This window comes from Microtus ochrogaster (assembly GCF_000317375.1).
Source record: "Microtus ochrogaster isolate Prairie Vole_2 chromosome 14 unlocalized genomic scaffold, MicOch1.0 chr14_random_1, whole genome shotgun sequence".
Lineage (NCBI taxonomy): Eukaryota > Metazoa > Chordata > Mammalia > Rodentia > Cricetidae > Microtus > Microtus ochrogaster.
Window position 1 is genome coordinate 22,318,187 of NW_004949096.1, and position 15,000 is coordinate 22,333,186.

The following is a 15,000-nucleotide window of genomic DNA, read 5'->3' on the forward strand; positions in this document are numbered from 1 at the left end:
CACACACACACACACACACACACACACACACACACACACACACACCAAACCTGGCAGAGCAAGAGACTCTATTTCTGCCAGAGAAGTCCTTCCCCTGTCTGTCTGCTGTCCAGATAGAGTCACACCTTGTACTGAGTTAGGTGACACTCATTAGAGCAGAACTAGGAAGCCGGAATTATGTCTCATCTTAGCTCTGCCCTGTTCTAGGGCACATTGTTCTTCAGGAATTGAGCTATGCCACTTGCGAAAAAAAATGACAAGAGATTCCCTAATGGTACTTCCATTGTCAATTCTAAATTATTTCCTAGGGAAGAAACCGTATTTCCATTTGCTCATTTAGTTGTTGATTCACCAAACATTTTATTGGGGATAGTCGGGACGGTGTCAATAGCAAAGAGCTAAAATATGCTATCCGTAAGATCAGCTAGGTGAAAACCAGACAGGTCAATTGTGGTCATTGCACTGAACAAATTCTTCAGGGAGCCTGTTTGCTAATGACTGAGGGTGTGTGTGTGTGTGTGTGTGTGTGTGTGTGCGCGCGCACGCACGCACACATGCACACAAGTGTTTGCATTTGTACCTATGTGCACTTGTATACAGAGGCCAGAGGTTGTGAATCTTTCTCTGTTGCTGCCTACCTTAATGTTTTGTTACTGAGCCTATACTAGGTAGTCAGCAAATCCCTGGGATCCTTCTGTTCCTGCTTTCAGCACTGGACAGATAGCGGAACATAGCCTCACCTGGCTTGTATGCTAAAAATCCAAACTTCAGCCTTGGCCTTGCACTGTAGCAGGCAAAGGAACCAATTCCTAGTCCCAGGAAATGTTTCTTAATCAGATTATGCACCAAAGTTACCCCAAAGAGGTCTGGCAAGAATTCCCAGTGATACCTAGACCAGAAGGCTCCAGAAGGAAGACCATCCCCAGACGGAGGGAATAGTATGACCCTAGCTACTTAGCATATTAACTTTAAACTTCTGAAATAATCTTGGACAATTTGTATATCAAATGATTAAAAAAATCTGTGACATTTCAAACCACTGCGGCACTAAATTATTTCGCTGTTAATAAGCGGTGGTGTTACGGCTATTTCCATGAAGACGGAGACCATTCAAACACCAGTGTTTTCATCTGTGAAAATTACATTAAACCACATTGGGAATTTTACTAAGAGATGTGGAGCCTGGATAGACTCTAAAAATCCTCTCAAACCGCCATACATCTAGTTTGCACCTAAAGCTCTAGATGGAACTTTAGAACCAAAGGTTGATGTCTTCTTTTCTCTATAAATGGCAGTTGGAGAGCGGATCCACTAACTAACCGTTTAAAGCTAAAATATTTAAGGAGTAAAGCAACCACAGCATAACCTCTGGTTTGCTAGGTCTCTTGTGGTTTATAAAGATATATTTTATGTCTTTTATGATTACGGGATGATGCTAAAAAATTTGTGGGCAATAATACCATCACATTGAAAACCCTTTCTGTAATATCTCTGTCCAAGACGCAGGAGGCTACCTGGGTGTCAATCCAAGCAAAAGATGTTTCATTTCTTCTTAAGAAAAGGCACTCCGGAAATTTGACTTAGAAACTAACCTTTGATGTTTGCACATCATGTATATGAGGGCATTAAGGCATGTGTCTGTGAATAAAATTTTTGCTTCATGATAAAATTATGTTTTGTAATATTTTAAATATCATTTTTGGTTGTATGGAGTTTGTTGAAAGTAACTAGTAAAATTTTTTGTTTTAAATTTTTGATTTTTAACCCCTATTGACAACTTTATGGAAGCATAAAGTGGTTAAATAGCACCGGTTTAAATAGGAGGAATGTTACTTGTATGCATATTTACGATGCTTTATTTGATGGCTCTTTTCCATAATAGCACTTGACTTTCTGTGTTTTACTCCCCCCCCTCCCCGCCCCCATTTTGGGTTGAAGCCACTCTAAAGTTTAACACCTGGGAGATTTCTCACTTATGGTTCCCTTTAAAAGTGCTAAAATCTCAGCCTCCCAAACAAGAGACCAAGCCATGGGCTTAAAGAAAGAAGTGGTATTGATAAAGGCCCCAAGAATGTTGCCACCTTTCGAATGTGTCCGCTGCAAAATTCTTTCTCTTTTAAGCCAGCAGGAGAAAGGAAAGGGGGCTGAGAGCCTGGTCCCCCCGAAGGCTTCGGGCAGGCGGGTCTGGTCTTCTAAAACATCCCCTGCTGCTCTAGAAAAAGGATCCCCTGAAGCCAAGGAAAACTCTGGTGGAGGCATTCACATGCACAGCACCCTCCCCCCCAGGGCTTTAGAGCAGAGGTCCTGGGGGCGATTTGGCCCCGGTTGAAGAATGGAGACTTGTGAACCCTTTGTCTCCACACCTAGAGTCTGCTGAAGTGCTGTGTCTTTCACCTTAAAAGCCCATTTAAAAAGAAAAATATGGTTTGTGAGAAGGACACAATTTGGACACCATCACCCTTAATGGAGTCCCTTTTAAATGTAACACTCGGTCCCATCAATTCTCTTCTAAATTACTTGTCACCACCTAGAGAAAACCTGCCCTTGATTATCTTATGCAGTTGCTTAAAAATACAGTGTATGTGTGCACTCGCGTGTGTGTGTGTGTGTGTGTGTGTGTGTGTGTGTGTGTACACTTCATTTAAAACCTCCGATGAATGCCATCACTAGAATCACTCTTGCTAAGTTTAAGGCACAGTGTGACTGATACGCATGTGATTGTCGTCAGCTTCTAAATCGGTTCACACAGATCATCTCAGAACTCAAAATGAGCAAGCTAGACCACCTAGAAATAAGGCCATTGTCCGTAGGCTTTTAGTTACAGTTGCCAGGCCAACAGGATCAGATGGAGGACTTTGTCAAAGCCGGAGGTGCATGAAAAGGTAGTGTTTTCAGAGGTAGCCAAACAGTTGTTGGGTTTTTTTTTTTTTAAGTTTAGTACTGGTTGAGATCTAGACTAGTCTTCGTTTAATAAATATGAATAGGAGAGGCCATTTTGAAGCAGTCACTTGTTTTCAGAGTTCACGCTTTCTTTGTCCTTGAGTGTCCCCTAACTTCTCAGCTTAGAGCGCCACTGCCAAGTCATCTAGAAACCCAGTGAGGCTCACTCTACTGCAATAAATAGGAATTGAAGAGCTGATTAGCACTTTTGATCAACTGTGCACCATGACATAGCAAACACGGGTTCCCAGAGTCACCGTCCTAGCACCTTTGACATAACCTTCCGCCAAGCAAAGCCCAACGCGGAAGTCGTTCTAAAAGTCAAAGGCTCCCCAGTTTCATCGCCAGAACCTCATTGGAGTCCACTTCATTTCCTCTTCCTCCCTGCCCTGCCCAAGTGTGTTGAGCCCTCTGTTCGCATCAATCCCGTTCAGTTCATCCTCTCCCTGGCCGTTGGAAAAGGTTTTCCTCGTGTGGTCCATTGTTTCACTTCCCCACTAAAGAACTTCAGGGTTTCCGGTTAGTTCTGAAGAACCCCATGCTGCCTGCTTGTAAATTGCCACCAGGTTCCCCCAGAAACCAGAAGAAACTGTCAGCCACCCTCACGTCAGTTATCATTCCTGCTTCTCAAACCAGGGCAGTCCTGGTGGAGTGGACAGCTTCCTTCCTTCCATTTGTTTGATTTTGGTTTCAAACTGGTTTGACTCTTCTCTTCCAAGAGTTTGCTTAGCCTCTGTTCTTCTGATGCTGGAGAACTAGGCCTTGCCCACGCTCAGTAAGCACTCACAGTGTTCTTTTTGTATTTTTAAATTATTTATTTTTGCTTTACGTGCATTGGTGTTCTGCCTGATCGTATGTCTGTGTGAAGGTGTCAGATCTTGGAGTTACAGACAGTGTGAGCTGCCATGTGGGTGCTGAGAATTGAACCTGGGTCCTCTGGAAGAGCAGTCAATGTTCTTAACTGCTGAGCCATCTCTCCAGCTCCTGTGCAAGTGTTCTATATCCCACCCCCAGATCTTGGTTGTTGCCTTGCTCTGCTGCCCCTTGCTATCCTTGAGCTCACTATGTAGCCCAAGCTGGTTTGAAATTGGCTGTCCTCCTGCTTCTGCCTCTCCAGTGCTTGCACTACAGGTATCTGTGCACTGCCATGCCTGGTGATCGACCTCTCTTCATGTCTTTTTGACTCCGTTGCACTAATTGACTGGGTATAGACTTATTTATATTAACTTGTGTGTGCTCTCAAAATGGTGACTTTTTTCGGTTCGTTTACATGTATATGAAGAATAGAAATCTTGAAAGGCATGGTTTGCATTTTCAAATATTTAGCTATATTTACATACGTCATCCATATGTCATTAGATTTGGTTTGGGATAACAGCAGACTGTGGACGGCTTATCGATGGTGACACATGTACAGATTTTTCTGACCCTTGAAGTTATTCCCACTAATTGTTTCAGGACTGAAAAGAGACGAGCAGGTACAGTGGTAGGCGGGTTTTCAGCTCCCCAGCCACAGAGCCAGTGACTGGGACACAACCCACTCATAGAGGACACAGCTGCTGTATAAGAATCTCAAGAAGGAGAAAGCTAGTGCTCGGCTCATTTCAATTGGTCAAAGGATAAAGTCAGAAATCAAGCTAAATAAATCCCCACTCCCTCTGAACACAAGACAGGAGGGAGAGGAAGGGCTCTGAAACAGGGTCCCACTGAAAGCGAACCACCGCCTTCTCCTCTCCATGTTAGTAACAGCCCCTTGAACCTTTAAAGGAACAGGTATATATATAGCCGAGAATTAACAAAAATAAATCTCTATCTGCACCTTTTTTTTTTTTTCACGTCCCTCTGGAGCAGCACAGAAAAATCTATGGAGGTGTTAATGAATTTGTCCCTGGCAAAGTTCATTGCCAGGCACATGTACAGGGGCGGTGTGTGTATTCCCGGACACATGTACAGGTGCGGTGTGCACGTACCCATGTGCACATACACATGTGGCTGCCCAAAGGGCTGCTTGCTTCTCATTGATGCACAGCTGACAGTCATGAGGACTTCTCCGTGCTGCTAGTCCGTGTCCACTCAGCTGATGGGCACTTCCGGCTGGGCAGGATAACTGTGGAAAACAAAATCAGACATTTGCAACCAGTTCAGTTCTCAGCAAGAAAATGCACATGACTTATGTAGATTTTGTTGTTGATTTTTTTTCCCTTATAGGGTACTCAAGGAAACGCATGTCATTATAAATCAGTAGTAATGAAATCACCATTATGGCATCTTGGATATTGCATTTGCTAAAGCCTTTCTGGACTTTAAGTCAGCTTTCGATGATTGATATTATAGACAGTGGATAAGCATTTTTGATGGATCTCTTTGCTCTCAGATGGGGAAAAAAACAAGTCTTTTTTTTTTTTTTTACCCCTTTGATTAAAAGGGTATAATGCCGTTGCAGAAGGAAAGGTTCAGATGTGGTCATCACAGGTTGGTGACATCAAAAATGGAAGCTCAGTTAGGGTAAAATTTGCTGTCAGGAAAAAAACGGAACCTTCTTTCTGAACCCAGGAACATGTGGTTCATGTGAGCTTGCTTGTAGAGGGTTTCTACAATAAGGCTTCTTTCATACAGGTGTGTTTATGCCCCAGGCTTGCTGGCCACAGTCCATTCCATTTACAGAAGCTGAATTAAACAATAACTACCGCTTGCAAAAAAAAAAAAAAAAGGTGAAGGTGGGGGGAAGGGGAGGGGAAAGGTGAACGTCAAAGGAGATGCCTGAGAGCTTTGTTAGGGCCAAGAAAACCCGGTTGTAGTTGTCAGGGCTTGTTGATGTTGCTGGGAACGGCACTTTTTTTTTTCTCCTGGATTTTGTGGTTCTGCCTTAGGAAAGAAAGTAAAATAGAACGGAAGAACAAAGTCCCACTCTATAAATCAGCAGCTGCTCCTTGCCAGATCAAAGGAATGACATTTTTGCTCCTGGACTTCTTGTCCACTTGAGGGCTTGACAGGCAGCTAACAGCTGGCCCGCTCCACTGTATGAGAGAATCAGCCTACATCTTCTTCCGAGCAGATGACAAGCTAATCAGAGACCTCTCCATGGCACAGGACGCGTGAGTGCACCTTGACCTCGTCCTACAGCTCGGATACATAATTGCTAAACAGCGTGGTGCATTTTTGGGCCAGTTAATTCTTAGGTGACATCCATGGAGGAGAAGAATCTGAGATGACGCTCAGTCAAACGGGATCATGAAGGCCAAAATTATTTTTAAAGCTAGAAGATGTGTTGGGATCAGGTCTTAGTAGAAATTAGCGCAGGTTTGGAACATAATGGGAAATGGCTGTGAATGGGGTAACTGATCACCAGGGGAGATGGCAGAGGTTTCAAAGCCCAGTCAGCTAGATGGCTGAGGTGGCCGGGAGCTGGGCGCTGGCCACTTTGAAAATGATCACAGTTTCTTTGTAGGGCTGTTGGAGTTGAATGATGTTATAGATCTATGTTCCGTGTCTGACGAAAGTGGTTTTCAGAACCATTCTTAGGTGTGTAGGTATTCAAATCTGGAGTTTTAATGTCAGTAGTAAAACGTTCGAAGTAATTCAGTTTCTCGTTGATTTCCATCTGCAATAAATCATGGATGGGATGAGGTAATATGCTATAGCTTATGTCTATTGACTTAGCATTTTATCTTTAAGAGGGTAGATTCTAGATATGAATAGCTAAGGAAGTTCGAGTGTTTTCTCCTCCCTTGCTTTCAAGTAGCTCTGAAAGATCGCCTTTAGAATACATGATAAATAGCCACACATGAGTAACCTAACAGCATTCCGTAGGAGTATCAGGGCTTCAGTGTCAGGACCTGCTCGGATGCTTTGTGACGTGCCGCTGGGTGTGAGTGTGTTGATGGAATGGTGCTGAGCATTCGGAACGAAATCGAAGATAATTCCCTGTGTAAAGGGAAATTCCTCAGATACGTTTATTAAATAAAAAACCTACAGTTGTCCATATAAATCTCGTTAGATATGATGCCCAATTTTATCCATCACCTTTAGCAATTTTTTTCCTAATAGAGAAGAACCATATGTGTTATTGAAATTCAGAAAGGACAGAGGTAGATGGAAAGGTGAAACAGGAGTGTGCCGGCCGTCCTCTCTGGTCCTGAAAGACCCTCTGTTGACAATTTCCACACAGACATTTCATTGTCCCAGCTTTTACTTTAAGAGACACAGATGGAGTAAAAGGAATGAAATTATTATACATTGTTTGTTACCCAAGGCAAGTGATTAAAAGACTCTTTAGATTTGCGGTACTTAAGAGAGGCGAGTGGAGGCAATGTTTGTGGCCACGAGAGTCACAATTAAAACTTGAACTTTGCAACTTTCTGTTCTTAGGCAGAGCACTAAGATGTCGTCTGATGGCTCTTACTGCAAGGCTTCAACAACTTAGAGTGCAGAGGTCACCCAGAGAACTTCTCAAATGCAGATCTGGGAACAGTAGTGCTAGGTGGGGCGCTGTGGTGCTTCTGTACCGCTAACACTCTGGAGGTGGCCTGGAAGCTGCTGGTCCAGGGAATTCAAGAGTGGGGAGGAGCTAGAAAGTTACTAAGAGGATGTGCTCGAAGATGAGCCCACTCTGCAACCACACCTGCAGACAGATGCTTCACTGGTGTCTAAAATCACACACATACACACAGAGACACCAACACACACGTGTGCACATGTACATACACATGCACACAAACACACACAACACACAAATATACACACACATAAACACACACAAATACACCACCAACATACACATACACACACATACACACACACAAAGTTGTGTGTTTACATGAAAGTCTGGTCTCTAGAAAGACCCTACCACATGGGCACATGTTACAGATGACGTTGTCACTCTGTTATCGGTCCAGTATGGATATTTTTAGTAGTCACCCATCTATCTTTTTCCTTTTTTTCCTCTTTTTTTGGGGTGGGGGGGTTATTGATTTTTATTGAGCTATACGCCCTTGGTTTGTTGTCTTTCTTTGAGGAGAGGGTCCAAAATGTGGGACAATGCTTAAGAGGACTGTGACCAAAGTTGAGTGTTTTAGTGAATAAGCTGTATGGGTGTTTGCGACTTCAGGGGAGCATTAGATAAAGCGGCTGGAAACCCACAACAGACATTTAGGGAAATGAACTGTCACCCACTTGATAACTTTGCCCTGGGCCTTTCGCGTGTCAGCAGGAGCAGTCTCTCCACTCCAGGCAAATTCATAAGGCTCCAGCATCTTCGTGCTTCCACGCTAAGATCATGTTTTCATATTGTAAGGGTATGAGTATTTATTTCCCATGTTTTTACAGGTGTGGGCAAATCTAACATTCTATCCAATTATAATTACACCGGAGCGCAAGGACATTAGTTATGATCTGTGAATGTGTCCTCAAGTCGTGTATGAATCTCATTCATTTAACTCACTTTGCTCAAAGTTGTCATTGGGCAAAGATTTCATGTCTGAACACCTTGGATGTACAGTGGGATTCAGTCATTCTCAAGTCCAAGTCCTTGTTCGACAGCGTTAAACCCGTCTAACTCACTCGTTCAACTGGAGACCAGAACACAGAATAAAACTTGTTTTGTTTGTTTATTTTTTCATATTAAGAAAAAAAACTAACTGAATGATTTTCCAAGGTTGAAATGCCACTGAAATCCCAAGCGGGAGCGTGCTGGTAGGCAATCCTGCAGCCAGCCAAAGTTGAGCCTTTTTGTGTGTTTTCACTGGGCCCTTTTCACCAAGCTCCCCACCACACCTTTTCCAAATTGATCTGATCCCTTGTCAACAGTTCAAGCTTCTTCCTTGACAACACCAATCCAAGGAAAGGCTTCAAATCCCGCTACCCTGAGAGTGTTCAGGGTTGGCTGCTTTCCAAGCGGGTGGGCTCAGGGAGAGAGGCCTGTGCTCTCCCACAAAGGAATGCTCCTGCCCGGAGGAGTGGGTTACCAGGTGTGGCAAGAAGTTAGTGAACCAGAAAGAAGGGATTTAGCAGCCATTTAAAAGGGGTGGGGGAATCACCTTCCAATCCAGAATGACACCTGAGTCTACTCCCATCAGCCTGAGCTACGCTTTGGAGTGAAACTCTTGAAAAGAGAATGCAGTGGTCAGATTTCAGGGGGCTGGGGTTGGTGGGGGGAGCCTGCAAAGCTCAAATTGTTGGGTTTTCTTGAGGTGGCTGGTGGTCTCTAGAAGGTCTCTCCAGCAAGAATCAGGTGGGCTTCTGTGACTTTCGCTGTCTGGAGTCCATCCCTTTTACTCTCCTGAGAGTCTGTTTGCTGCTGTTGTTGTTGTTATTATTTCTAAGTTGACTTAGAAAAGCCTCCTGATTCTTGGAAAGTCACTGAATTTATTTCTATAATTAAGTTATTTTAAGCTAAGAGTCTCGGTATATAAGTTTGAAGGATTACACATACTAATGCATTTTCTAGTTAAGTAAAATTTAGAGATGCAAATAGTCTCAGGAGACTCTCTTCGAAGCTTTTGTGTGAGCCTGGGCACTAACTTCATGCTCAATACAAATCAATAGAACTAGTGTAGTTTGGGGTACTCACCCCCTAGGGAGTCACTAATTCAATTATCTGTAGTCCTTAAAAAAAGTCACAATGAGGCTAATGAAATTTTTTCTGAGGGAAATCTGGAGAAGGCACTAGATTTATTAACACATTTTCCACACAAGTTGTACAAAATTCAGTTTTAAAAAGCTGTTGAATATCTAAGGAGACTTTATACCAGGGTTAAATTGTACTAATAAAGAAGTATATTGTATGTCTGCAACTTCAAAACCATGCCAGGGTGACTAAAACTTGGTGAGTTGTGTTTCTTGTTGTCTCTTTCTTCCTCCTTTTCTTTCTTTCTTTTTTTCTTTCTTCCTTTCTTTCCTTCTTTCTTCTTAAATATCAGACACAGATGAAAAACCTAACAGTCTTTGGGTTGGAAATAACTCATGGGGGTTTTCATTAAAGTTGGGTGCAGCTTGCTGCATTTTGGTTACTTGGATGTCTTCAGCAATTTTTCAAATGTTTTGGGTTTGGCAAAGTCCAGAATGTTTTTTGCCAAGACCCTCTTTTCCCCTTATTTTTTAAACCCGTGTGAAATGCAGGGATAACTTAATCCATATGTGTCTGATTCATTTACACTTAACTCATCAAAATGTTATTTCGTGAGACCCATTTAATATCCAAGAAACCTTTTGAGCCTTTTAAAGATGAGTCTTTTGTCTTTGAAGCAGGAAGTTGCATTTTTCCATATGAATGAAGCTCTGGGCTTGAATGACTGGAGATGAGTTGATTTTTCAACTTTGCTGCTTCAGAGTTTAAGTAAAATCAAAACTTGATATTATGTTGACTATCCGCAGAAAGGAAAGGTCATTCTTAAAATATAATCAGAGGAAGTGGAAAGGATTTATGTCAAATCATTTAGGGAAAGACTATATATGGAAGTTCATATTGGGAATTAACAAAATAAAAAATCATTTCTCATTTGAATTTTTTTCATCTCTGAATTAAATGGCTCCATTTTGAATTCATGAGAGTATTTTCTAAAAGGTGGTGCCTTATGGGTCATCAGCATGAGGGAAAGAGAGAGTTGTCATTTAAATTTTTAAGATCACAATTTTTATTAAAGTGAGCACATTATTAATTTTAATAACATCTATGGCGTTAATAAACTATTCCGAGATTAGGGCAGTTGACAGTTGGCAGGAGTTTTATGTTCAGAGATTTCTGGAGAGGAAAAAAAGAAAAAGAAAACAACAGCAAAAACAGGGGCTCATATATTTTCCAAATCCTGTATGATTTGAAAGAATGCATTGGAATTATGAAACAGTACTGGGGACCAAAAGCACTAAGACTAAAGCTTCACAGAGGCTGTGTGGAGCCCACGTGAGACAGTAAAGTCTCTGTGACCCTCTATGAAAACCCTCCCCGCCCTGTGAAACCTGTACGGGCTTCTTTCTTTCAAGCCTTCCTAGGAGCAGTGAGCAAAGAAAGGCCATTGCCGTAACTGCTAGTGAACATGCTGTCCATGCCATGGAAACTAGCTGAAAATGTGAGGCTGGAGTGGCATTGCCAAGTTCAGCCCTTCTACAAAGACCCGCTAGCACACAGAATGCTTTTTTTTTTAAATGTCCAGCTTTGTTGGATCACCCCCATTGAAGAACCTTTTGAGAGGATCCCCATTTTTACCAGTGTAAACATTCTGATGAGTATCCAAAGAAATGACCTTTGAGTGAACCTCTAACCTTCCCGGTAATTATTTGTTTGAGACAGTGTGAAGTTCTCCTGCTGAGAACTAAGAACCAGGACGCCTTGCTGCTCCGTGAGGGTGGGTCTGTGAGGGTGGGAGTGTTTGCGGGAACAGCAGAGAGAAGGCATAAATAAGGGAGCACTCTCCAGCTGTAAATAATAAAGGAATAAGAAGGAGGAAACTTAGAAGGGTAGGCAGCAATTTGTTTCTCCTAAAAGGTTGACCTACAGGAGAAAACAAAAACAAAACAACAACCCACCACTCGACAGGATTGGCAGCAACTGAAAAGGAGAAGCTGCACCTCTCTACCAGAAACGTGGAGACAGACCCAAAGGAACCTGCTCTGGGCTTCTCTTAGTCTTAACTGAACCTGTGAGCCCCTAGAGGGAGAGAGTAGAAGCCGGTCCTCCTAGGCCTCAAAACTCTTTTAACCAGTCGGAGGGTTGCTTCAGGAAGTCTTTGTGACCGGGTTAGCAACATTTCAGGGGACAGAGGGGATAAAGACGAAGCTTCAACTCTCCTTTTTCAGCTAACTGTGCTTACAGTAGCCAGCACTTCCCTCCCCAAAAGCCAAGGGGTGGAACACTTTTGACAACTGGGACACCCTTTCTTAAGTACTACAGAAGCTCCTTCATTGTGTCGCCAACAGCACATGCAGAGGGCTCCTTTGGTTTTCTCCTGACTGTTTTTCATCAGCCCGACTGGATTCTTCCCAGAGAACTCAAAGGAGGCTATGTGAGCTCACTGTCCTCCTCCAAGGGACTTACTGCCAACCCTCGAGAATTCCTCAGAGAATGGACTTTCAGGTCCTGCCTGAGGCCCCATGTGGATGGATTGATCATTAAGTCCCCCATATGCTTAAGATTTGAAAGGAGAGATGCTGACCAACAAATGTTATCAATAGAAAGCAGTTCTACAGGACCAGCTAGCTGTGTGCTCCCTACCCCCGGCCCCTCCCTTGCCTCATGCAGGGCCGCTGAATCTTTCCCAGAAGTCCGTACGTGTGGGGGAATACCATCATTAAAAGCACGGGGACAAGGGTAACTCGCAAATGGTAGAAAATTGTTTTGTTTTTATTAAATTTGCAGAAATAAAGGAGATTTCTTATTGTCTTACTCTGTTTGTACATGAATATTTGATGGGCATTATTAAACATTAAAGTAACATGAAGTAGGCACTTATTTTTGGATTTTCAACAAAATTAGATCCAGGCTTCTGAGACAAAATAACCACTGCTCCTCACATTCCTGGGAGTCAGCAACCGCCTGATTTGAAAACGTTTCCCGGGTCCTAATATCTACCATGTGGACCTGAGGCTGGCTTTCGAGTGAGTTGAAAGGTGGCTGAGTTTATGGTTGGCAGTTAGCTTATCCACTGCCCTGGGTGTCCCTGCTTTGGCTGCAAAGGCCGCCCCCAGCTGGCACTGACCTCTGAGTGACCCCTAACTTTAGAGGCTTAAGCTGCAGGAGTTGCCCCAAGACCAGAAGTCTTCAGGCCCAGCACTTACTACTGCTGTGTTGGTGATAAAACTTCAGACAGCCTAATTGATGGCTTTGCTGACCTAACAATACCTTGTGAAAGCCGAGTGCCAGAGCCTGGGCTTCATTTATGGCCAGCTGCAAGGGAAGCTGAATCTCCCTGGGATGGAAAGGGAGTCCAGGGAGAGAGGCAAAATCTTCCAGCCTGGGAGCTGCACCCTGGTTCCTCCTTGCTCCAAAAGTAGGCACAAGAGCAGAAAGGAGACACCGTCTCCTGGAGCAGTCTTGTCCCTTCTGGGAAAATTAGTAGCAAGTTGTCTGGGTGTTGGCTCCGAGATGACAAGGGAGTGACGATCCAGTCAGCTGATTTTGCACACCGAAGGGCCAAGTCGCCTGTCAATTAAGTCGATGGCTTGCAGTAGATACTGGACTCTGAAGTGTCCACCTCAGAGCTCACAAAAGCTGTCCATAGAGCACTCAGACTGAGTTTGGTTAACCAGACTTCTTTCTTCTGTTTCAGGTTCATCAACGCCAGAAGAAGAATAGTACAGCCCATGATTGACCAGTCAAATCGAGCAGGCAAGTTCTAATCCATACCTATATCCATATCCCATGGGCACAAACCCTCTTCAAAGTCTCCTTCAAGACTCTATCTCATCACCTGGTAAATAAGTATTTTCATCAGGCATTCTGGGAGAATTTTTTTTTTTAATGTCCCCAGAATTCCGCTCTAGGAAGCAACTTCGCTAATTGGTGCTAATTGGAGATTTCCCACCCCGACTCTCCTGAAACTGCTTTTGCTTTCCTTTCTGAATTGGTAATTGGGCACAAGTATTTGAGCCACAAGCAGTTTGTTTGACTGTGAACTCTGGAACTCCTTGCCTGTCTGCATGCAGTCATTAGCACACTCTCATTTGCTTGTTACCCACAACTCCTTGGTGTGTGCTTTGCCTCTCCCCACTGGAACAGACATGGTTAAACTCATGGTATCCATTCATTTGCTTTGACTATTCATAATATTCTATTAAAGCCTGACATGTGTTGCTGGCATTAGTTTTTATGAAAAGATTATTACCTTTGTTTAAAATGCACCCCATCCATCCCACTGAAACACAGGACGGGTTTCCTCAGTGTCTCTCCACTGCCTGCAACTGTCATTACACAGAACTGTCACTACCTTCCCTGTGCACTCCTGAGCATTGCGCTCAGAAATAGGCCTGCCCTTAGCTTGCTGAAGAGGTGCGGTCTCCCTAAAATGGTTTATAGGGGAAAAAAAATCAGTTTTCTCTGCAATGATTGTGTCACTCCCAAAGATGTTTAACTTGATGGGGACTCTGACTCTGGCCTTCATGTAAACAATTTATGGAAATCCCTCCTTTTTCAGAAAAATTTGTTCAAGGGTGCTAAAGGACCACTCCACTTCTGCAGGCCAGGAGGCCCCAGGCCAAAGAAATAAGACTAAGACAATTGAGCCAGGTGTGGTAGTCCACGCCTTTAATCCCAGCACTCTGGGAGGCAGAGGCAGGCGGATCTCTGGGAGTTCAAGAGTCTCGTCTACAAAGCAAGTTCCGGGACAGCCAGGACTGTAACACAAGAGAAACCCTGTCTCCAAAATATAAATAAAAAAGACAATTGAAATATCTTGTTTCTCATGTTTTCATATTTTGATGTGGGTAAAAGGCAAATATTTAATTGAGTCCTTTTGACCTTATAAAGAATACTCAAATGTCTAATATTCCTACTGACATTCAGTTTCTTATGAAGCCCATAGAGATGGCAGGAAGACAAAACCCTGAGTGAAGGGCTCGTTTCAGAATTTGTTCATTAGCTACCCTTCACTTTCCCAGCCTTCCCCATGATCAGAGGATAAACAAAGAGCCCTAGAAGCCAGCCAGCCTGTGCTGATGAAGGCCACTCCTCCAGACTTAGCCTGTATCTCCCTCCCCTCTTCATCCCCGGCACCATCTTTAAAGTACCATACACATTGTGCTGTAACATGTCCTTGAAGCAGCGGGAACAATTGCTGATTGTTTGGTATGTCTTTTCTTCTTTCTCCTCTGTGTCCTCGAATGACTACAATCAGGTTTTCTTCTTGATCCTTCAGTGAGCCAAGGAGCAGCGTATAGTCCAGAGGGTCAGCCTATGGGGAGCTTTGTGTTGGATGGTCAGCAACACATGGGGATCCGGCCTGCAGGTAGGCATCTTCATCCTCCTCTGGGCATCTCCAGGAAGTGTCAACCTTTCCCACCAGCCTTTCTCATCCACTCCGCTTCCCCACTCTCAGGGTGGGTTTAACATTTGCCTGCAGCCTGCTCTGCTTG

At 43.6% G+C, this 15,000-nt stretch overlaps 2 protein-coding genes across 9 annotated transcripts in view; one reads left to right on the plus strand and one right to left on the minus strand.

Annotated features, from left to right (window-relative positions):
* Positions 1–15,000, plus strand: part of Meis2 (Meis homeobox 2) — a 207,960-nt gene that overhangs the window by 188,877 nt on the left and 4,083 nt on the right. For 4 of the 8 annotated variants that reach the window (XM_005364203.3, XM_005364205.3, XM_013352695.2 and 1 more), the window contains exons 10-11: positions 13,200–13,258; positions 14,763–14,873. In XM_005364203.3, coding sequence (XP_005364260.1) covers positions 13,200–13,258; positions 14,763–14,873 — 170 coding nt within the window. The remainder of the gene's footprint in view (positions 1–13,199; positions 13,259–14,762; positions 14,874–15,000) is intronic. The other 4 variants (XM_005364204.3, XM_005364206.3, XM_026787720.1 and 1 more) reach the window with 1 other exon arrangement.
* The window catches only part of C14H15orf41 (chromosome 14 C15orf41 homolog), a 305,328-nt gene continuing 296,823 nt past the window's right edge, over positions 6,496–15,000 (minus strand). The window contains exon 11 of the mRNA XM_026787721.1: positions 6,496–6,541. Within this exon, the coding sequence (XP_026643522.1) occupies positions 6,520–6,541 (22 nt within the window). The 3' untranslated portion in view covers positions 6,496–6,519. The remainder of the gene's footprint in view (positions 6,542–15,000) is intronic.